At 47.8% G+C, this 21967-nt stretch overlaps 2 protein-coding genes across 5 annotated transcripts; one reads left to right on the forward strand and one right to left on the reverse strand.

Annotated features, from left to right (window-relative positions):
• Positions 1-868: 868 nt before the first annotated feature.
• Positions 869-4106, forward strand: LOC132011101 (olfactory receptor 7C2-like). The gene is given in 3 exon segments (XM_059389255.1): positions 869-1853; positions 1855-2490; positions 2493-4106. Coding segments are annotated over 3 exon segments (1062 nt in total). The 5' UTR covers positions 869-1487; the 3' UTR covers positions 2553-4106.
• Positions 4107-4201: 95 nt separating this feature from the next.
• SLC1A6 (solute carrier family 1 member 6) lies at positions 4202-19800 on the reverse strand. Of its 4 annotated transcripts, XM_059389253.1 has the most exons (11): positions 19660-19800; positions 18148-18243; positions 14615-14826; positions 14289-14426; positions 12564-12768; positions 11488-11530; positions 10642-10985; positions 7880-8113; positions 6494-6688; positions 5554-5688; positions 4202-4780 (listed from the first exon to the last, which is right to left on the reverse strand). In XM_059389253.1, the coding sequence occupies exons 3-11, from the start codon at positions 14817-14819 to the stop codon at positions 4585-4587; spliced, it is 1695 nt and encodes a 564-aa protein (XP_059245236.1). In that variant the 5' UTR covers positions 14820-14826; positions 18148-18243; positions 19660-19800; the 3' UTR covers positions 4202-4584. The 4 variants fall into 4 exon arrangements, with proteins under 4 accessions (XP_059245236.1, XP_059245233.1, XP_059245234.1 ...); XM_059389250.1 differs by lacking the exon at positions 18148-18243; XM_059389251.1 differs by lacking the exon at positions 18148-18243 and having other exon boundaries at positions 14615-14874.
• Positions 19801-21967: the final 2167 nt, after the last annotated feature.

Here is a 21967-nt window from a genome sequence, read left to right on the forward strand (position 1 = left end):
TATCAGAAAGGATGAATCCCCAACTTTTGTAGCAACATGGACGGGACTGGAAGAGATTATGCTGAGTGAAGTAAGTCAAGCATATTTCTTGACTTAGAGAGTCAAGAGAGTCAATTATCATATGGTTTCACTTATTTGTGGAGCATAACAAGTATCATGGAGGACATGGGGAGTTAGAGAGGAGAAGGGAGTTGGGGTAAATTGGAAGGGGAGGTGAATCATGAGAGACTATGGACTCTGAAAAACAATCTGAGGGGTTTGAAGTGGTGGAGGGGTGGGAGGTTGAGCTACCAGGTGGTGGGTATTATATAGGGCACGGATTGCATGGAGCACTGGGTGTGGTGAAAAAATAATGAATACTGTTACGCTAAAAATAAATAAATTAATTCAAAAAAATTAAAAAATAATTTTAAAAAAGGATATGTCTCCAAAGGCAAAGGAAACAAAAGCTAAAATGAACTTTGGGACTTCATCAAGATCAAAAGTGGTTTTAATTTGAATCTCCCTGATTGCTAGTGATGATGAACATTTTTTCATGTGTCTGATAGCCATTTGTATGTCTTCATTGGAGAAGTGAACTAACTAGATTTTAAATAAAAACTACACACACACACACACACAAAGAAAAAAGAGACAAAAAACTCTTAACTACAGAGAACAAACTGGTCGTTTGTGGGTGAGGATTGGGTGAAATAGGTGAAGGAGATGACGGAGTACACTTATCATGATGAGAACTGAGACATGTATAGAATTGTTAAATCATTATATTGTACACCTGAAACTAATCTAAGTTTGTATGTTAACTATACTGGAATTTAGAAAATAATTTTTTAAATGTATAAATAAATAAGTAAATGAGAAACCCTAGGACACTATACTTATAAATTCTATTTTTGCTGAAATTATATAGGGACATTGATACTATAAATTAAATATAAATGATGATTAAAAATAATAATATTGGTGGGGGTTTTTTAGCAGAAGGAACACGCAAGGTCCAGAGGATCTAAGATAAAGAAATTACAGAAAGGCAGTACAATGACAGAACCTGACAAAGATTAGAAGATTTGCCTGGCATTCAAGAATTCTCCATTCCCACAAGCACTGAGCAGAAAGCACAAGAGCAGGCATCAAGGATGACTGCTTATGGATGAAAACAAGCACTAGAGCAAGGCTCCTCAAACCTGGTGTGCACCAGAGTCCCCAGGAGGGCCTGTCAAGGCACAGAATGCTGGCTCCTTACCTCAAGTGTCTGGTTCATTAGGTCAGGTGGGCCTGAAAAATGTGCATTTCCAACACAGTTCCCAGGTGGTGCTGATGATGCTAGTCAGGGATCACAATTTGAGAACCACTGATCTTAGAGAAAATTTTTCCAGGTAACAATGGTAACCATAATTTGTCAGCAATGAAGGCCAATCATTAGTCAAAATGAATGATTTCATGAATCCCCTGAGTTTGGATTAAGGAAATTACTATCATTCGGGGAAATGTTTATTTGGAGTGAATCTTGTGCTGCTTTTTTCCTCCTTCTGGGCAAACCCAGTAGCCTCATGGAAAGAGGAAACCAAACAGGAGTTGGGAATTTTCTCCTCCAGGGATTCTCAGAGGAACTGAACATGCAGTCTTTCTTCTTTGGGCTGTTCCTGTCCATATTCTTGGTCACCTTCACTGGGAACCTGCTCATCTTCCTAGCCATCTGCTCAGACTCCCACCTCCACACACCCATGTACTTCTTCCTCTCCAACTTGTCCTTTGCTGACATCTGTTTCACCTCCACCACCATCCCCAAGATGCTGCTGAACATCCAGACTCTGAACAAAACCATAACATATGAAGGATGCCTCAGCCAAATTTTTTTTTTTCATTGTATTTGGATGCCTGGACAATTTACTTCTGACCGTAATGGCCTATGACCGCTTTGTGGCCATCTGCCACCCCCTGCACTACTCAGTCATCATGAACCCCAGGTTCTGCAGGCTCTTGGCCCTGGGGTCCTGGTGCATCAGTGTCATGGGATCCCTGCTCGAGACCTTGACCCTTTTGGGGCTGTCTTTCTGCAAAAACATGGAAATCCCACACTTTTTCTGTGATCTTCCTGAAGTCCTGAAGCTTTCCTGTTCTGACACCCTGATCAATAACATAGTGGTGTATTTTGTGACTATTGTCCTAGGTCTTTTTCCTCTCTCTGGAATCCTCTTTTCATATTCTCAGATTTTCTCCTCCATCCTGAGAATTTCATCAACCAGGGGCAAGTACAAAGCCTTTTCCACCTGTGGGTCTCATCTCTCAGTGGTCTCCTTGTTTTACGGCACAGGCCTTGGGGTCTACCTCAGTTCTGCAGTGACTTCATCTCCCAGGACAAGTCTGGTGGCCTCAGTGATGTACACTATTGTCACCCCCATGCTGAACCCCTTCATCTACAGCTTGAGGAACAGGGACATGATGGGGGCCCTGGCTGCATTCCTCAGGAAGGTGGTGCCTCTCAGCATCAGGACCATTATAGGACTCTCCTGAGTACCTGGGCACACGATACTGAAGACCACAAATCTTAGTTTCCTTCATGCAATATTTTTTATTTTTCCTAATTTTACATGTTTTCAAGAAAGACTTTCCTTGGTTCTTCCCTGCCCTCTATTTTTCTTCAGGTTCCCTTGTAGATTCCTTTTTTCATTTTGTAACTAGTAATTTTAACTTGATATGAATAGAACCTGCTATTTTCTCAGTAACCTTCAGTGATGGTTTGGACTTCTTGAAAAATAAATCAAATCTCATGTTTTAATAGACATATCCAAGGTGATAAGATGTGTGCCTAATTGGTAAATGTCACCTTGCAAACTCATTTAGATGTTTTCTGAGGTTATGTGAATGGAATCAAGTCAAAGATTTGTGTCCAAAACTATGAGAAAATAAATTTCTATTGCTTAAGCCACCAGTCTGTAGTACTTTGTCATCATAGCCCTAGCAAACTAATACACCCTGCTTCCACAGGAGATTTCTACTGACACAGACCATGGGCTAGAGGCAGAAATTCTGGTTTGAGATTGGGATCCCAGGCAAATCTCCCAAGAGTCAAATGTGGAGTAGGATGTTCTATAAGCATCTTGCCTTTGCATGGACTTTTCCAGTCACTGGCATAAATGTTTCCATGGTGACTGCAAACAAGTTAAAGAATTCTTGGATTCCTTCTTCCACATTCTCCAATTTACATAGCTCAAGGGTTCTCTTGGGATCCTAAAGAATGGGGAGAGGCATCCCCAAACAGACCTGTGTTGGAATGTCCCTTCCCCCTTGAGAGAGTTAGGTGCTCAAGTGAAGTTTATTTGATTTAGAAAAAGCTAATATTGTGTTCCCTAGACAAAAAGATTATAGAGTTAAGTTATACCCATGATGTCTGGAATTATGTTACTCTCTATTTACTTGGGCTTTCCCCCAGTTTTATTAAGGTCTCATTTAATGTCCCACCTGATTCATTAGACTTGCCTGTATAGTAAGGAGACACAGAGCTTCCTGAGGTCAGCAGGGGTGTCTGAGCCAACTGGTTTCCGGAGTCAAGAGTTAGGACTACAAGATGCTGCTACTCATCCCTATAGGAAGCTGCTTCCTCTATTACCAGCCATGGGTGTATGAAGTAAAGGGTTAACTGGAAGGGCCAGGGGTACTCAAAGCCTACATAGTCCAGAGAAAGGACTTGCCTTTGATCAGCTCCCAGGAAATAACATCTGAGTCCTTGGAATATCCTCCCTGATAAAAGTGTCTTTGTAACCTAGGGCCCTGCGCTGTGCCAGGTTGTCTATGCTGACTGTGTAATTTATGGTGAATGCCTGTTTTTATTCACCTGGGGCCCTGGACAAGACTATATTCACTTGACTTCTGTGGGGGCTGAAGCACTCCATGCCTACAAGACAGAACCCTCAATAAAAATCCTGGACACCAAGGCTAAGTTGAGCTTCCTTGGCTGGCATACGTACTGTCACACATCATTGCTGAGAGAATTAAGGGCGTCCATGGGATTCCACAGAGGGGACAATTGGAAGCCCATATCTGGTGTCTTCTGGACCCTGCCCCAGGCAACTTTTGTCCTTGCAGATTTTAATCTGCATCCTCTCACTGCAGTAAGTCATAAATGTGAGCATCACAGCTTTTACAAGTTCCACGTGTCCTAGAAAATCACTGAAGGTCATGGGGACCCCCAACACGGAGATCATGAATATTGTTTTATTATAATAAATGGCAGTTTTCCTTTACCTCTTTCAATTCCACCACTCCTTGAGAAAATAAATAACATAAGCTGACCCCTCAGCTTGTGGGACCCGAAGCTGTCCTCACCCCCAGTCCCAGGAGAAGAGTTTCCTCCCTGCCTTGCTCACTGCCCTCCACAAGTTCTCCCCATGCACTTAGAGAGAAATGGAGGCCTTGGACATCCTTTCGTCCCTGCTCCTTTATCTCGGTTTCCACCAAACAAGCCAGACAGAACATGTGTGTTTAGTGCACAGTCATTCGAGCAGCAGGTCTTCCCTAGGACATCCCCCCCGCCCCCACCCCAGCCCTATTCCCTCCTCTCTGAGCGGCAGAGCTGGGGGCCCCTCACATGGCACTCTCGTTGCCTCCCCGTCCCCTGGACGTCCCCTTCTCTTGTGCCATGAGTGACTTGTAGGGCTTCCCCAGGCTGGGGAGGGTAAGCTCAGCTTCCTGCAGCTCCAGCTCCCGCTGGGACAAATGCTCAATGACGGCAGCTCCAATAGAGTCCCCCAGGACATTGGTCATTGTGCGAAGTCGGTCACTGGGGAAGGGTGGGGAGAGAGAAGCCACTGTTAGCTGAGATTTGAAGAGCTCATGGAGGAGAGGGTGCATCAGGATGGGAGGTTCCTTGTGTCTGGGATGTGGGGCTCATGCTCCATCCACAACCACATAACCTCAAGCAGGCGCCTCCCCCATGATGTCCTCAGTTTCCCTTCCTCCTAACAGATGTAGGTTGTATCAACTCTGATAAACTCACATGTGATCTTAGCATTGCAATTATTTTTTTTAAGGATGTAAACATCTGATAAAGAAAATTAGGGGCTGTGGGCTGAACAGCATACAGGATGAGGAAGGTAACAACTGTGAGCAAATCAGGCCAGCCTGGACCCTGTCTAAGTGGGACTCAGATCCCCTGACTGTTCCTAAATGGGAAGAAAGTCCAGATTTTTTTAATGTAAGCCTTCTGTTTTTCGAAGTTAAATATTAAAAACACAAACTAAAAACAACAAAAATTTGCAAGCCAGCTCTGTCCCATGGATCACCTTTTTGTGACTTCTCCAGGTACAAGGGCTTTTCAGGCTCATCGGTAAAGCCCCCATTGCTCATCTCCTCCCCCACCCTACTCCCCAGGTTAACTCTATGGGATTTGGGATCTACAGGCCATGGTTTGGAGTATTCTCCAAGACTTTCCTTCTACTCTAAAATTCTACAACTCTGTCCTTGCTGGAATGAGGGCTCACGGGTTAGGGGTCTCACAAGGAAAGCGGGGATGGGGTTGGGGAAAGATAGCACCAGGGCCTGAAGAACACTCACAGGAACCAGTCCACAGCTATGATCAGCGTGATGTCTTCAGTGGGCAGGCCGACCGATGTGAGCACAATGACCATGGTGACCAGACCTGCCTGGGGGATGCCAGCAGCCCCAACGCTGGCTGCTGTCGCCGTGATACTGTACATGAAGAGAGAACACACACAGGGAGAAGGCAGGAGGTGGGAAGGAGAAGACGAGGAAGAGAGTGAGAAAGGGCACAACAGAAGGGAAGAGGTGGTTCCCTGGAACATCTTAAATTAAGTGCCTGAAAATAAAAAGCAGCCTTCAATAAATGTATTCTTTCAACTCATATTTATTGAGCATCTACTACATGCTAGACACCTAATAGAAACTCCCTTAAAAGAAATTCCCTGCCCAAACAGAGCTTACATTCTAGTGGGGGAGGCAGGCAATAAACAAGATGAATACTTAAAACATATACTAAGGCAGAGGGTGCAATAGAGAAACAGTTCAGCCTATGAAAGTCCAAACCATGCCACTTTAAATAGAATATTCAGGAAACACCTCCCTAAGCAGTTGACACTGGACCAAAGACATGAAGGATGTGAAGTTTGCCGTTATATTTAAAATGACCATATGGAACCTCTGGGTAATGAGACCCAGGGATCCATCCTTCTTCTCAGAGTCTCAGGTTATTAGGATGCACAAGCCATACTTTGGAAAACACTGGGCAAAGGTATCTCCCACCATAGCATGTGAGAGAAGATGGGACTGAAACATCTGGCCAGTTCCTAATAGCCTCAGGTTTCACAGTCTCATCTTTGGCCTCATTTGGCATGGGTAGCTGGGGTCTTCCCACATCCCCCCTCCAACATTCAAAGCCTCCCTTGACATCAAGAAGCTGAGTCTCCCTCCACCCCTAGCCAACCTAACGACTTCTTAGATCTCACCTGCTGGCAGATCCCACCCAAGATCACCTCACCTGATGGTCGTGATCTGGCCCAGGTTGAGCTCATAGTTGTTGACTTGGGCGATGAAGATGGCGGCCAGGGCCTCATACAGAGCAGTCCCATCCATGTTGACAGTGGCCCCCACAGGCAGCACGAACCTGGTGATGCGTCGGTCCACACCCAGGCCCTCCTCCAAGCAGCGGAAGGTGATAGGCAGTGTTGCAGAGCTAGGGGAGAGAACCCTGGAGGCTGAGAATGGGGAGTGGCAGGAAGGGACTGGAGTAGCCATGGGCCAAAGGAGGGATTCTGCTGAGAATACTGGGAGATCGGGTGGAAGCCAGGGCAAGGGGAGGATGGCAGGAGCATAACATTTCAGAGGTTGGTAACTGTGCATGGGGAATAAGGGCTCTTCATGATGCAAGAAGCACATGGCAATGGTAGTCCCCTAGGTTGAAGGTCTCTCGACCCACTTAAAGGCAACAGCTTAAAGCTAATTACTAGATACTTATTCATGCCACTGGCGAACTTCCCACTCCCAGAAAGGAAAGGACTAGGGCTCTACTGACCTCCCACACCCTCAGGGTTAAAAGAGAAGTATTACATAGACCCCTAATCCCACTCATGTAGCTCAGGCAGCGACATCAGCTACACTAACCCTCCTGGTCTCTCTCCCCACCACTCCACAGTAGGGGAAGAGCAGTCGAACTGACTGGGGAGTTTAGTTGAAGGAATGGACATCTCACTTGGAGTTGGCCTAACCACAAAACATGTGGTCTGGTCAGCTTGATGTCATGCAGTGAGAAGCCTGATCTCAAAAAGAAGGCCCCTGGGGATCCAACCCTGTGGTGATCAGGTGAGTGTCATTCTGGGCTACAATGGCATCAATCTTATTGGCCAAAGACCAAAAGGTGCATTCTCCAGGCAGCATTATGAGCAATAACAATGATATTATTCTTCCATCCAGTTGGCTCTCGTGATACTTCTCAAACCGCTTTGATTTTGGATGACGGGGGAAAGGGAAGCTCTTTACTAACCCTATAAAACCACAGAAAAGGGGGAAGGAAGAGAAAGGAGCCAAGTGAGCTCCCAGAGACCACTTTGAGGGGAAATGAGACTCTGAGCTAGAAAATGACACAGAATAGGGAGCACCTCGGTCCTAACCTCAAATTGGCAGCTGGTTCTCCTCCACATAAAATAGAGAAATAGAAAATGTGGAAAGCAGGTCAGTAGAACCCGTTTGGGACAAAGATAAGCACCCAGGTATCCATTGGCCTGCAGACCTTCAGGAACCACTGACATTACCACATAGCTCAGATGAGGTTTAGTATGGGGATTGAGGGCCAGGACTCTTAGGAGGGCCTTTGAACAACTGACAGTGAACCTCAGAAAAGTGCTGGGGGTGGGGGATGAAGCCATACCTGGAAGATGTGCCCATGGCAGTGATGAGGGCCTGCAGCATGCCCCCAATGAAGGGGAAGGGGTTCCGGTGGGTGATGAGGAAGTAGATGAGGGGCAGGACACCACCAGCATGGAGGAACAAGCCCACAATGACGGTCAGGGTGTACATGCCCAGCTGACCCCCCAGGACAGCCATGTCCTCCATCTCTAGGATCTTCCCAGCGATCAGGAACAGGATCCCCACAGGTGCATACCTAGGCCAAGCCAGACACCTGTCAGAGTGCCCTCATGACTTCCCCTAAACCTCAGAGCTGGCATCCCCAAGGCTTTGCCCATATAAGACCTTAGAGCCAGGCAGTGCCCATCATACAGCACCCTACTCTGCCCAAAACTTCCCCACATACTGACAAACAGGGATGGACCCCATAAACATATCCCACTGCCTCTGCCTACTCACCCACAGATCACACCTAGAACAGCAGGGGAAAGTTCCTACAACTCCAGCGCATACATTCTTATAAGGTTTCGCTTTCCTCCACTCCACCATTCAAGTCCCTCCCCAAATAGTCACTTCTTGGGACTCTTTCTCTAGATGTGGCCCAAACATCCCCTATTACTGGCCTTCAAACTTCCCTTATTCACCACCTCCAACTCTGTTTGTTTAAATGTGTAACCTCAATGCCCCTGTTCTCTTTCGTGTAAGTGCATATTCTCACTCACTCACTGACCCTGAGTTATTTCACCTGAATTTCCCCCAGACATCCCAAACCACATGTCTTATCAAATCATTTATTTATTCGACCACTCTCTTGAGCACCTACTCTGCTCCAGTCACACTGTCCCTGCCCCTGTGGCACGTACATTCTAATGGGGAAAACAGGCAATACACATAGAAATGCCTAATTAAAAACTTCAGATGGTGCGAGCTGCATAGAGTCCCTCAGTGTGCTGCACCAGTGTGAGTGGTCTGGAAGGGCCTCCCTGGAGATGTGACGTTCACACAGTGGCCTGAACGATGTGAAGAGACACATCTATCTGAAGGAGAAGCATTGCAAGCACCATGCAAAGACCCTGAGATGAGCATGAGCTACAAGTGCTGAAGGAGAAGAGAGAAGACAGTGTTTGTGGAGTGACAAGTGAGAGGAGACAGAGTGAGTTCATCAGGGGCTCACCTGTGCTCCCCACAAACCAGCGCATCTTAGTCTTGCAAGATGAGACACTGGCACCTGCCAGTGGTGCCTTCATTCACCCATCACCAGGCTTCTGCGTTACTCCTCTCTAGAAAGTGAAGACTACACTTGGTGGTTCTCATGGTAGAAGCATTGGAGGGCAGGAGGAGGCCAGGACCTCTTGGGAAATTGGTACAATAGCTTGGGTCAGAAACAATGAGACCCACCCTGAGGTGGTGGGAAGGCGGATGTGGAGCACTCTTCTGGCCACATCTGTATTCCCCTGGGCTCAGCTGGGCTCATGGTGAGACCAGATGGGAGGCTGCTGAGCTGTCTCCCAGTCTTCACCTACCTCTCTGCCTGCTCTGTGAACACCCTCCCCAGCTCCCTCATCATCATCCTTCCTCTTCATTCTCCACAAAACTCCTCAACCCTAGGTCAATTGCATGGGGCTTCTTTCCTTCTATATTCACCCAGCCAGCACATCTGGATAAATTCTGCCAACAACACCTCTATAAGTTTATGGTTTCCAATACAGTTGAGCTTCCATCTTGTCAGTCTTCTTGCCTATCCTTGATAAGCTCCCCCCTCAGCTCCTTTTCCAAGTTTTAAACTTGGCCTCTAGTCCCCTATGCAACTTTCTAATTATTGGAGATTAGGTACAAAGTCTTCCCCAGTTTGGCCCTGGACAGTCTTGTTAATATCTTGCACCACCACTCCCAACTTACCCTGTGCTCCTACCTCCCTAAACTCCCCACCATCCTCCAGCCAACTCAGGTTCCTGCAGGCTTTGTATGTTCTCTTTCCCTGCTTGAACAGCCTCTCTCCATTCCTGTCCTATTGGGTTCCCACTTGCCTTTCAAGACCCAACTATGAGGCAACCTTTTCCATAACTCCCTCTTCACCTTACCAGGCAGAGTTCACTCCATATCCCTTCCTTGGCTGCTCACTTCTTCATGTTCCCAACTCTTTTTGAACACCCCTTTGCTATAGAACATTCCACCTTGTAATATACTTTCTAGGATGTGTCTGTCTCCTCCAAAATTTCATAAGCTTCTTGGGGACAGGGGCTGAATTCAGCATATCCCTGCATTCTAGACAGTTAACCCAGGAAAAGTTCTGCTGAATGAGTAAAGAAATTGGTGAAGGAATAGAGAATGGTAAAATGGATGCACGCATGCATCAACTAAGGAATAACTAGTGAGTGGATAAACAAATAAGGAAATGAGCAAATGAGACACAAATGATCAGGTGAGTGAATGAATGAGTGTGTTAAGTGAATAAATGCAGGGAATACATGAGGGAGTGAATAGGAGAATAACAAATGCAGAGATGAATGAGTGGGCCAAAGAATGAGCTTGACTGAATACACGGCAGAGTGAGTAAATCAATCAGTCAGTCAAACAATGGCTTCATTAATGCGTGGATGAGTCTGTGAATGAGTTTATGAGTGAATGTATAAATGAGTAAATCAACCAATACATACATGAATAACCTTGGCAAAATGGCCCAATAGCCCCTTGAGCAGCTGCCCCACAGCCTGACTTCCCAGTCCTGGTTCCACACTTCCCATGTGCCATCACCTGTCAGCCCTGTCAAAACCCAGCACTTACCAGATAATAATGCCCACCATCCTCATAATAGCCTCATTGAGGCTGTCGAAGAAATCCCGAAGGACTCGGCCCTTGTGTTTCATGCCACCAATGACCAGCCCAAAGGCCACAGAGAAGACCACAAGGCCCAGGGCATTAATGCCATTGGCTGAGCCAGGCACAGGTACAGTCTCCTCGAAGCTCAGCACCTCCTGCAGGGTGCCCAAGGCCCAGGTGACATTTTCCAGGAGGCTAGTTCCGTTGTCCATTGAGGACGGGGGAGGCATGGAGGTGCCTGGCTCAGATCCATTCTCTGTCCTCACTATGGTCCTGGTTACCAGCCTCGTGCTATACTGTGTCTTGAACTGAAATATGGAGAGATTGGGGCCAAAATCAATTCATCAGAATCTCCTGAAGAAGTTTATTTAGAACACCAATTCCTGGTTGCTACCCCTGGATAGTCTTATTTAGAGGACTTGACCAATGCATAGAAGATCGAGTGAAGGAATACATGAATAAAGGAGTGAACAACCAATGCATGGAAGAATGAGGAAAGAGTCTGCATTTTACAAAGCTCCCTGTTCAGAGAGATTTGGGAAACTTTCTCCTCAGTCATCTATGGTGAGATGCCCTGGTTCCTCCTTCAGCACCATCCCCAGGCAGCTCTTGGCCTAAGTCCTTTTCTGTTATCTTCCCTTGATCATTTCACCAATGGGAGGTACATTCTTTCTCCAAGACTCTTCCAAATGCCCCTTCCCACTGCACTGGCATGCTCTTCTTCCCGTCCCTCACCCCAGGACCACTCACTCAGCATCAAGCTACCCCCCCCCCAAACCTCCTTGAACACACCATGCACTTCCCGCTGACCTGTTTGAAGCAGGCCTCGACCAGGTTGGGTGGAAACATATTTCTGCAGAAAAACATCAGAAGAAGGGAGGTGGTTAGACCTTGGGAAGGAGTCCAGGGTGATAATAGTAAGAAAAATAGCAATAATACCAACCATAATAGTGGCAGCCAACAAGTGAATGCTTACTCTAGACCAGGTACTGAGCTAAGTGCTTATCTAAAGTTAAAGTTATCTAAAGTATCTAAAGCTAAGTGCTTATCTAAACACAACAATAATTCTTTTTTTTTTTAAGATTTTATTTATTTATCAGAGAGGGGGGAGAGAGCGAGCACAGGCAGACAGAATGGCAGGCAGAGGCAGAGGGAGAAGCAGGCTCCCTGCTGAGCAAGGAGCCCGATGTGGGACTCGATCCCAGGACGCTGGGATCGTGACCTGAGCCGAAGGCAGCTGCTTAACCAACTGAGCCACTCAGGCGTCCCCACAACAATAATTCTTGAAGTAAGCACTACCAAGGTCCCCATTTTATGCACAAAGAAACCAACACAGAGAGAACTTACAGATGTTACCCAAAGCAACACAGCTCAAAAGGGGTGCAGATGGACCTCAAATCCATGCCTCTCTAAGCCCTTCCATAGAACCCTATGCTACCTCAGACTTCAATTCACACACATGTGCCAGTGATGCCTCAAAAAACACAGATAACTTGTGGACCTCAGATGTGGGTTTCCTCCAAGTCAGTGACTAGGGAAAAACCATGATAAGCCTTGATTCTGGTTGGCAAAATTTAGCTTCTTTAAAAGAAAAGGAGCTTGGAAACACCAAATACCACCTGTTCTGAGCTCATTTCAAGATGCAGCTAAAGCCTCCAGAGCCTAAGGTCCAAAAGATCCTACCCTAGGAGTCAGCTACTCTCAGGATTTGCACAAGGCTCCAGGACATTAAATGGGTATCAATGAACTAGGTTCAAATTGGGTGTTGCATTTCCAGGCTGAATCAGCCTGTCCCCTTGAGTATTTCCTTGCCACCTTGTCTCTCCTTGAGTATGGCTGCTTGCATCTAAGGCCAGAGTTCCCATCAAAATTAGAAAGGACGTCACCTGACCAGATCCATGAAGGCATCAGCTGTGGGGATGGTCTCAATGCGGCCCTCGCGGTGCAGCCCCTCCTTGGAGCCCTTCCCAGGATGGATGATGGTGACCATGAGGATACCAATGAAGACAGCAATGACCGTGGTCACCATGTAGTACACAGCTGCCCGCATCCCCATCCGCCCTGTTGCCTTGTTATCCAGGGATGCCATACCTGGAGGACAGGTGGTGCAACCCTGAGCAGCATCATCCACACCCCACCACCCTCTCTCCCAATCATCAGCTCTATTTCCCTCATACCACCAGCTCAACAAGAATTTACCAAGAATCTTCTTCTGCACCCCACCCCAGCACCCACGCTGCCATCATTTGACCCCTCTTATCAGTCTTCAACCCCTATTCTATTTTCCAAATACTCCTTCCACCCCATCCTTCATCCCAAGCCCCACTTCACTAAACTTCCTCTACTTCAAGCCGAACTTTCCAACTCCCACCCCACCCTCCATTTATGCCTGTTACACCATAATGTCACTTTCATTCCACTCTTCATCCTACTATTGACCCCAATATTATACTTCCCTCCAGCCCACCTTACTGTACCCTATCTGTGAGAAATAGTTCTTTTGGTGCTCCCTCCAAAAGCCCTTTACCAGGCTAACACAACTGCCCTTCAGCTATTGCGTTGCTGGCTCCCAACAGTTTGTGTGGCCCCCTTCTCTGGAGAATGGCCCTCAGCAGAACAAAAGTTGCTTTGCCCAGAAATACCCCAGGGAAGTCCTAAAATCAAAGGCTGCCTGGTACAGGGATTCAGAAGGCCAGTTCCTTTAACTCAAATAATGGCAGAGTTGGGAAGAACAATTCTGTAGCTTTTCTCCTGCTCCAGAGTTATCCATGGGATAAGGCTGAGAGGCCGGCCTCCTCCTGAACCCATCTCTGCTTAGATTCTTTCCCGGCCCCATCTTGCTCCCCTTGCTTCCTCATGGGTCTCTCTTGAATGCTATCTCTTGATATATCATTTGTGCAAATATCCCCATTTTAGGCTCTGCTTCTGGGAAACCCAACCCAAGAAACCACTCTTTCAGTCCTTTATCTTCATCCCCATCCCAAAATCTGGAGGTTGGCGATCAACCACTTAGGGGCTAAATCTGGCCCCCTCTCTGTCTTTGTAAATAAAGGTTTATTGGAACACAACCACACACATTTGCTTACAGATGAATCTGCAGCTGCTTCTCCACTACCATAGCAGAACTAAGTAGTTGACAGAGATCATATGGCCCCCAATGTTGAAAATGTTTACTATTTGGACCTTTACAAAAAAAGTTTTCAACCTTTGCATAACTCATCCCTATTTCTACCCTGGCCCCCATCCACCATCCCGTCACCTTCATCTCAAACACTTTCACCCAATCCCACCCCCTGGCCCTTGATGCCATTCTATCTTCCCCGGCAGCCCTATCACAGTCTTTCTTTCACCTTTGGATGCAGGCTGGTATTTTCTCTACACAGAAAAGTGCAGTAAAGTTACTGAGATAAGTGGCATAGGTCATATGGGGACTGGAACCTGAGTCTGATGAAGATCTAGGCTTTGGGCAAGAACTCGGGGTAGGCGCAGGGCTCATGTTTGAGGTTCTAAGATAGGGAGGTGATCCCATGCTTGCCATAGCTTTGGCTCCAGGTTTGAGTCGGGACTGCAGGATGGGTCTCGGAGGCCAACACTGGCCTGGGCTCTCTCACCTGTGACCAGGCTGGAGACAATGAGTGGCAGCACCAGCATCTGCAGCATCCTCATGAGAAGCTCTCCAGGGAAAGAAAAGTACTTGATCTGGCGGTAGGTAAGCTGGTACGGGCGCAGGGCAAAGGCCAGGCTGACTCCTAGAACCGAAAGAAGGGCTCGTGGAATGGGTTGGGTCACTCGGCCCCATTTGTGTGAATATGTCCTTATGCGGGGGAAAGCGGTGGGTGTTGCCAAGTGCATGTGCCGGTGAGAATGAGTGGGTGGAGTGATGATATGTGCGTGCAGGGAATTTCTCTGAGGTCTCTGCCCCTCCCAGCCAGCTCACCGATGACCACAGCACTGACGGTCAGCAGGATGAAGGCGTTCCGGCGCAGGAAGCGCAGCACGTGCTCACGTGTCATGGTCTGCAGGCGCAGGCGCGTGCGCAGTGCTCTCTGCTGCAGGCTCTCCTGCAGCCGCTGCAACCAGCCCACCCGGCCCAGCCGCTGGCCGCTCTCCCGCAGGAACAGGCTGTTCCCGTGGCTGCTCATGGTCTATCTGCGGGGGACAGAGGGGCTTTCTGGTAATGGAGAGGACAGAAGGTGGCTGTGGGGACAGGGGAAAGGGTGGACAAAGGAGGAACTCAGAATCCAAACACCAGGGGAGGGGCCATGTCCACCTGTCCACGTGGGATGTGCCCATGGTGGGACACCTGAGAACACTGCCTGGGGCTCAGAGTTAAATCCTGGCAGAAAAGGGTCCAGATCTCCACAATCCGCTCCCAGACATGAAGGAGAAGGAGACCACAATGTAATGGACACCTTTGCCATCCCTGACTCCAGAGCCCTCCTTATTTCATATCCTCACAAGCAGCTGGGAGTTGTCCCAGCACACAAATCAAACTAGAGAGCCTTTACTGAGCACCGACTGCATGCAGAGCCCTAGACAAGGCATCCTGGTGTTAGCCCCCCCAAATTAATATGGTTTGGTGTCTGGCCTGGTAGTGCTAACAAGTGGCCTTTCCACAATGACAAAATCAGCAAATGCCTGGCAACCAGTGAGTGCCCAGTAAATACAAGTGCCCTGCATGAGTGAGCAGAGGGGCTGTAGGTGGGATCCCTCAGGAAGGAAATGCTGACAATCCTTGACCCCAGTGGCTCTTCAAGATCCATTTTTTTTTTATTTCTTTTCAGCATAACAGTATTCATTGTTTTTGCACCACACCCAGTGCTCCATGCAATACATGCCCTCCTCAATACCCACCACCTTGCTCCCCCAACCTCCCACCCCCCGCCCCTTCAAAACCCTCAGATTGTTTTTCAGAGTCCATAATCTCTCATGGTTCACCTCCCCTTCCAATTTCTCCCAACTCCATTCTCCTCTCTAACCTGTAACCTTATTTAAATAAATATCTCTTAAATGGAAAAGAGATCATTACTTGAAATGCAAATTATATTTTAATGCACATTAAACAAAATGCATGTAAAAATTAAAACCTGCCTATCCTTTACCAATGAAACATGTTACATGTATCAGGCAGCTTGTAGCATGAGCCAGAAAAACTTTTATTTTTGTGGACTCCTTCCTCCACTAAAATATATACATTATATTAAAATATTAAATTATATTTTTACAAGTGAATTGTTACAAAAATGAATATAGTATTTTGGAACTAGATAGAGGGAATGGTTGCACAACATTGAGAATGTCCTAAAGGCCACTGATGCCTCTTTAAAATGGTTGAGTTTCTGATATGTGAACTTCACCTAACATTATACATTAAACCATTTTCTTTGATCTAAAAGTGTAGTTCTTAACAATGAATCTTGGAATGCTGAAAAAATAAAATTAAATTAAAAAAAATAAAAGTGTAATTGTTTCTTCTGATTTAAAAAAAATGAAAACAAAATAAATAAATAAAATACAAAATAAGTTAAAACATTTCTGTGGATCCCTAAAAGTATCATGGGCCCAGGGCACTGGACATCCTATTCTTGAACGATAGACAGACTGGCCTGCAATGATCTCACAGGGAAAAAAAAAAAGTGTGATAGTGTCCATATTCCAGGCAACCTGGGAATTCTGTTGACCCTGTAGATTCACTTCAGGCAAACAGTTGACCACACTGCCCAAGATTCCTTGCCCACTGGCTCCACTTTTGGTCTGACCAGTGGGAAGCAGCAGAATGGCTAGTGGGAGCAGCATTCTCCCTGCCACACCCCTGTTCAGCCAAGGTTGCATTCCTCTGCCTCAGTCTCCTGTCAGTCCTGTGTATCTATTGGCTATTTGGATGCCTTCTTTGAAAAAATGTCTATTTAGTTCCTCTGTCCATTTGTTAATCAGATTGTTGTTTGTTATTGCGTTGTATGGGTTCTTTATATATTTAGGATATTAACCTCTTATCTGATACGTGGTTTACAAAAAAATGTCTCCCATTCTGTAGGTTGCCTTTTCATTTCCTTTAACTGTGCAGTGTTTAGTGTGATGTGGTCTCACTGGTTTATTTTTGCTTTTTTTTTATGCTTTTGGTGTTACATGCAAAAAATCTTTGCCAAGCCCAATGTCAAGGAGCTTCTTCCCTACCTTGTCTTCTAGGAGTTTTAAGGTATCAGGTCTTATGTTTAAGCCTTGGATCCATTTCAAGTTAATTTTTCTGAGTAGTATAAAATAGGGGTCCAATTTCATTTTCTATATGTTTTTATCCAGTTTTCCCAACACCTGTTGAAGAGACCAACCTTTCCCTGTTGGGAGTTCTTGGCTGCCCTGACTAGATAGAGGAGCTATTGCTACAATGACAATCATATTACAATATATACATGTATCAAAACAACATGGTACACACTTTAAACTTATACAATGTTACATGTCAAATATGTTTCAACTAAAAAAGAAATACAATCCTTTGTTTCAGCCAAGGCTCTGGCCCTGTCCTCCTCCCTCCCTTCCTCCCTGGTGGCCCCGCCCCTTTCCCCGCCCCCACTCTTGCTGGTCCCTGAGTGTTACTACACCATGCTTACTGGTCCCCCTTAACTTTGCTCATATCTTTCCAGTTCTGCTTTTCTATTGTGTTGTTTCCTGACAAATACACCAGACTTATTTGGTTCTTAAAAAACTCTCCAAGCCAATATTGTTCCTGTGCTGAACTTCACCCAGGTCAGGGAATATGGAATATGGGAGTCTGAGGGAAGTCTCAGTTCCACCAGTAGTAGACCCCTGGATATTTTTTTTTTTTTTTTTCTGCCACTGGCTGTGCAGTCACTTTTCTGGGGCCACCGTCTTCCTTGCCTTTTTCTGGTCCCCCATATCCAAAGCATGGGACACATGCCTCTACTCTTCAGGCCCTGCTCCCTCCAGGTCCAAGCCCCATTCTCAATGCTAAACCCCAGTTGGGTCCATCACTGAAACCATAGTTTCACTGATTCTCACCTTGTAGTGAAAAATCCCAGATTTGGAACCACAGACTACACAGGAAACTCATAATTCCTCCCTCTCTCTAGAATGCATGTTCCCAGTCACCAAGCAGTAGCACAGAATTACCTGTGGGTCCCCAGGTAGTATTCAGCTGAGATCCCAACTAGCCACAAAGGGTCCAGAACTAGTTTTGTCTCCTTCCTTTCTCTTCCTTACAAGAAGCAGTACAGCATATTGCAGAAATGGACAAACCATAGTCTGAGAGCCAAAGCCAGCCCACTGCTTGCTTGTATAAGTAATTTTATTGGCACAGAGCCACACTCATTTCTTACGTGTTGCCTATGGCTACTTCCATACTACAACATCTGAGCAGGGGTGTTGGGACAGAGAGTGTGTGGGCCACAGTACAATCTCTCTAGCCCTTCACTGACAAAATTTGCTAGTCCCTGCCCTAACAGAAGAGCATACCTGAGCTCTTTATTTCAAATCTCCCTCCACCTTGATGGAACTGGTCACTTTTGTGGGGCTTGGCTGGCCCAATTCACATGACGCTTAGAACAGCGCCTGGTGGGCACAAAATAGAGATTAACTGGGGTTGATATAAAGCAGAAACCCAACAGACACACAGCTGAGGGCAGAGACAAACACTGAACCCTGGGTTCTCTCTTTTCCAGTCTCTCAGTCTCTCCTGGTCCTAGGCATTCTCTTGACCCTGGTTTTTGTTGTTGTTTTCTTTTTCTTTTTCTTTTTTTTTTTTCTTTTTTCTTTTTTTTTTTTTTAGACTTGCTGTCTGGGAAGTGGCCCTTCAAGTGTCCCCAGTCTGCAGGAGCTCAAGATGGGTCTCCCACCTTGTTTCCCCACCCTTGATTTTGGGGTGCAATAAGATGGGATGGCCACCCCTCCCTTGGAGCCAAAGGAAAGAAAGGAAGGGCCTCTACATCCTAAAACCAAAGCAAGCTCAGTGGGCAAATGTATGCTTCCTCTACATTTTATCTCAACACTCTGCTGGCCAGAGGAGTGAATGGGGGAAGGAAAGAGAGGAGAGAAATCACATACATAACATATCACGCACAGCTCCAAACGCACAGTCTCACACACCTCTGTGTGCAATTGACACAAATACCACCGCACAGACATACAGTCACACACACAGAGCTCTTCAGACACACAAGCCCATGCACACCTTCAGAAATGCAACCCCACTCCTGCAGTGTCGGCCATACAATCCCTACACACACAAACACACACACTTTCATGCACACCATCAGACATACAACCCCACACACACCTTCAAGACCCTGAACAATTCCTCTCCCTAAATGAAACTCCATACACCCAGAGCCACAGAGTTCTCTCATTCTCTCTCTCTCTCTCTCTCTCACACACACACACACACACACACAACTTGGGACTCCAGACACAAAACTTCAGACATTCAAATTCCTTCCCACATTTAAGCACCCAGCCCACATACCTCTCTAGGAAGGCGAGCCACTCATAAATTCAGCCTCCCACACACACAGCACCACCACCACCAGCCCACACACAACTTCCCACCCACCACCGGTGTAACGGCGGCCAAAGTCTCAGTCACAATCAGTCTGTCCGGAGTTGGAGGAATTAAACACCCTGATGGGGGTGGGAGCAGAGCCCTGGAAATGGAGGAAGCATCACGCACAGAGATGGAAACCTGCCCACGAACTGAGGCCACTGTCAGAGAGATAGGATGAGGAGGAGGGAGATGGGTAATGAGCCCACAGGTGATGAATGGCTAAGATGGTAGGAAACTCACCAAGGCGATCTGAAGAGCGGCGGCGATCATGCTGAGGGGCAGCAGAGACAAAGGCGGCCGAGAGCTGGGAACGCGGACGCAGGGGCGCCCCACCCGCCTGACCCCAGGGTGGACCAAGCCCGCCTCGGATCCCGCCCGCCCCGACCCCAAAGCCCCTGGCCGAGAGGAGCCGCGGTGTCCCCACTCACCCGCTCCCGGAGCGGCGGGGGCGGCCCGCCTGCGCCTCGGCCTGCTCGCTGCGCCCGGATGCAGGTGCCGGAGCCCGGCGAAGCGCCGGGCCGGAGCAGCAGGAAGCCGCCAGGGACGGCGCAGAGCTGGCGCGGGGACAGGACGGCGGAGGCACCGGCGCGAAGCCGGGACGCGCTGTGCGGCCGGTGGGATTCCGGCTGGCCCTGCGCTCACGTGGGTGCGGGGGCGCGGGGCGGCCGGGGGAGGGGGCGGGATCCCCTCCGGGATGCCCCCCGCCTCCCCCGCGCCGAGCCCAGGCTCAGCCGCAGCGCGGGAGGAAGGGCACGGCGCGGGTGGGGAGGGAGGGGGATCCTAGGCTGAGCGAGGTGGGTGTTCTCTCCCGCATCCCGCCCCCGCCCCCGCCTCGGAGCCGCGCCTCCGAGCCCCAGCCTCCCGCGCCTCCTCCCCCCGCCGCCCCCGCCGAGGCCCGAAGGTCCCGGAAGAGCTGCGGGACCCGCCCCGGTACCGCTGGGCCCGGACCCGCATCCCCCGAGGAGGTCTGGGCCAGACGCGGGGGCCACCCTCCAGGTGCCCCGGCCGCCACGTGGGCTCCGTGGTCCTGCTTCTCCCTTCCGGCACACAGCCGGGCCTTGGCCTCTTGGCCGCTGTGTGCCCTTGAGCCAGCCCCTCTCCCTCTTTGAGCTTGGCCTTATTTAAACAACGGAGATTACTTGGCCGACCCCACAGAAAATTAAAGCTGAGAAAAATTCGAGCGCGTGAGTGTGGAAATGCTGCGAGCCCCATGAAGCATCGTACAGATGGGAGACGAATAATTTCTGTATTGTTGTAATTAATATTATTCTTTGCTGTCTTTAGAGTGCACCTGGCAAAGTTGATCGTGCGTTTCTTCTCAAACGACACCGATTTGTTCGATTCCAACCCCCCTCTGCCTCTCCTGAAAGCTAACTGCCCTTTTCAAGAGCTGAGGTCTCAGCCCCACAGGTCATAAAAATCAGTATATGTTTGTTACTGCTGTTGTTGTTATCGAACAACTGTTGAGGGGAACTTCCTAGCCTGGGCAGGCTCTTTTGCTTATAGTTAATCTACACACCCCTCTGAAGTAGATACCACTACCCCCCTTTGATGAAGGGAAAGCCTTTCAGAGAGGTTCAGTAACTTTCCCAAAGTCACACAGGCAGGGAGCAACCTCCTGAGTTCCAGATCTTTCTCTATACTACCCTACCCACCTCCGTGACAGTAGCACCCCTCCCCCAGATAGGTGGTTCTCAAACTTAGCTGTACCTGATGATTACCAAGGGATCTTTTAAAAATTCTGATGCCCGGGCGCCTGGGTGGCTCAGTGGTTAAGCCGCTGCCTTCGGCTCAGGGTCCTGGGATCGAGTTCCGCATCAGGCTCTCTGCTCGGCAGGGAGCCTGCTTCCCTCTCTCTCTCTCTCTGCCTGCCTCTCCATCTACTTGTGATTTCTCTCTGTCAAATAAATAAATAAAATCTTTAAAAAAAAAATTCTGATGCCCAAGTGGCACCCTAGACCAATTCCATTAGTGTCCCTGTGTGGGGATCAGGCATCAGCGTTTCATGCTCCCTGAGTGATTTCAGTGTGTGGCTAAGGTTGCGCCCCTGCCCTAGGTGACAGGTTCTCCTGGACCACACCTGCAACTCCTCCCTGAACCCTTCCCACTCCCTCTTTTTCTGTCAGGGGCTGTGCAGGAAGATTCTGGTCTCTGAGCCTGAGCCTAGAGCTCCCGCCTTTCGTAGTCATTCACTCCACAAATATTTATCTTGTGTCCATGGTGGGGCTAGGCTGTGCTAGAAGCTGGGTATTGAGCAGGGAAGTAGACAGAGCACCCCTTGCTCTTTTACACAAAATAATAACTAAATTGGAGAAGTTCTGAAATGGTTGATTCTCAGAACCTCTTTACACTCTTTTTAATTTTTTTTTTTTTGAGAGAGAGAGAGAGAGCGCGTGAGTGGGGAGCAGAGGGAGAGAGAGAGAATCTAAAGCAGGCTCCATGCTCAGTGTGGAGCCCAACTTGGGGCTCAATCCCTTGACCCTGGGATCACAAACCTGAAATCACAACCTGAGCTAAAATCAAGTTAGTCACTTAACCAACTGAGTCACCCAGGCACCTCCCTTTTTTTAAAACACTTTTAACAATTACAGTGGATCTCCAAAACTCAAAACCGCAGTCTAATCATACCTTCAAAAAAATCAAATTCCAATAGAGGGGCATCCTATCATATACTGAGCTAGTACTCCTCAAAAATGTCAAGCCATCAAACATAAGGAAAGTCTGAGACACTGTCAC

The sequence above is a fragment of the Mustela nigripes genome, chromosome 2, assembly GCF_022355385.1.
Source record: "Mustela nigripes isolate SB6536 chromosome 2, MUSNIG.SB6536, whole genome shotgun sequence".
NCBI lineage: Eukaryota > Metazoa > Chordata > Mammalia > Carnivora > Mustelidae > Mustela > Mustela nigripes.

Bases quoted from the DNA above. Each gene is read 5' to 3' on its own strand.
- SLC1A6 (XM_059389250.1), bottom strand. From the start codon at position 14,819: ATGAGCAGCCACGGGAACAGCCTGTTCCTGCGGGAGAGCGGCCAGCGG. The intron at 12,769-14,288 runs GTGAGAGAGCCC...CCTGTCCTCCAG, and splicing joins TGTCTCCAGCCTGGTCACAG to GTATGGCATCCCTGGATAAC. The intron at 8,114-10,641 runs GTAAGTGCTGGG...GGCTTGGCCTAG, and splicing joins ATGGTGGGCATTATTATCTG to GTATGCACCTGTGGGGATCC.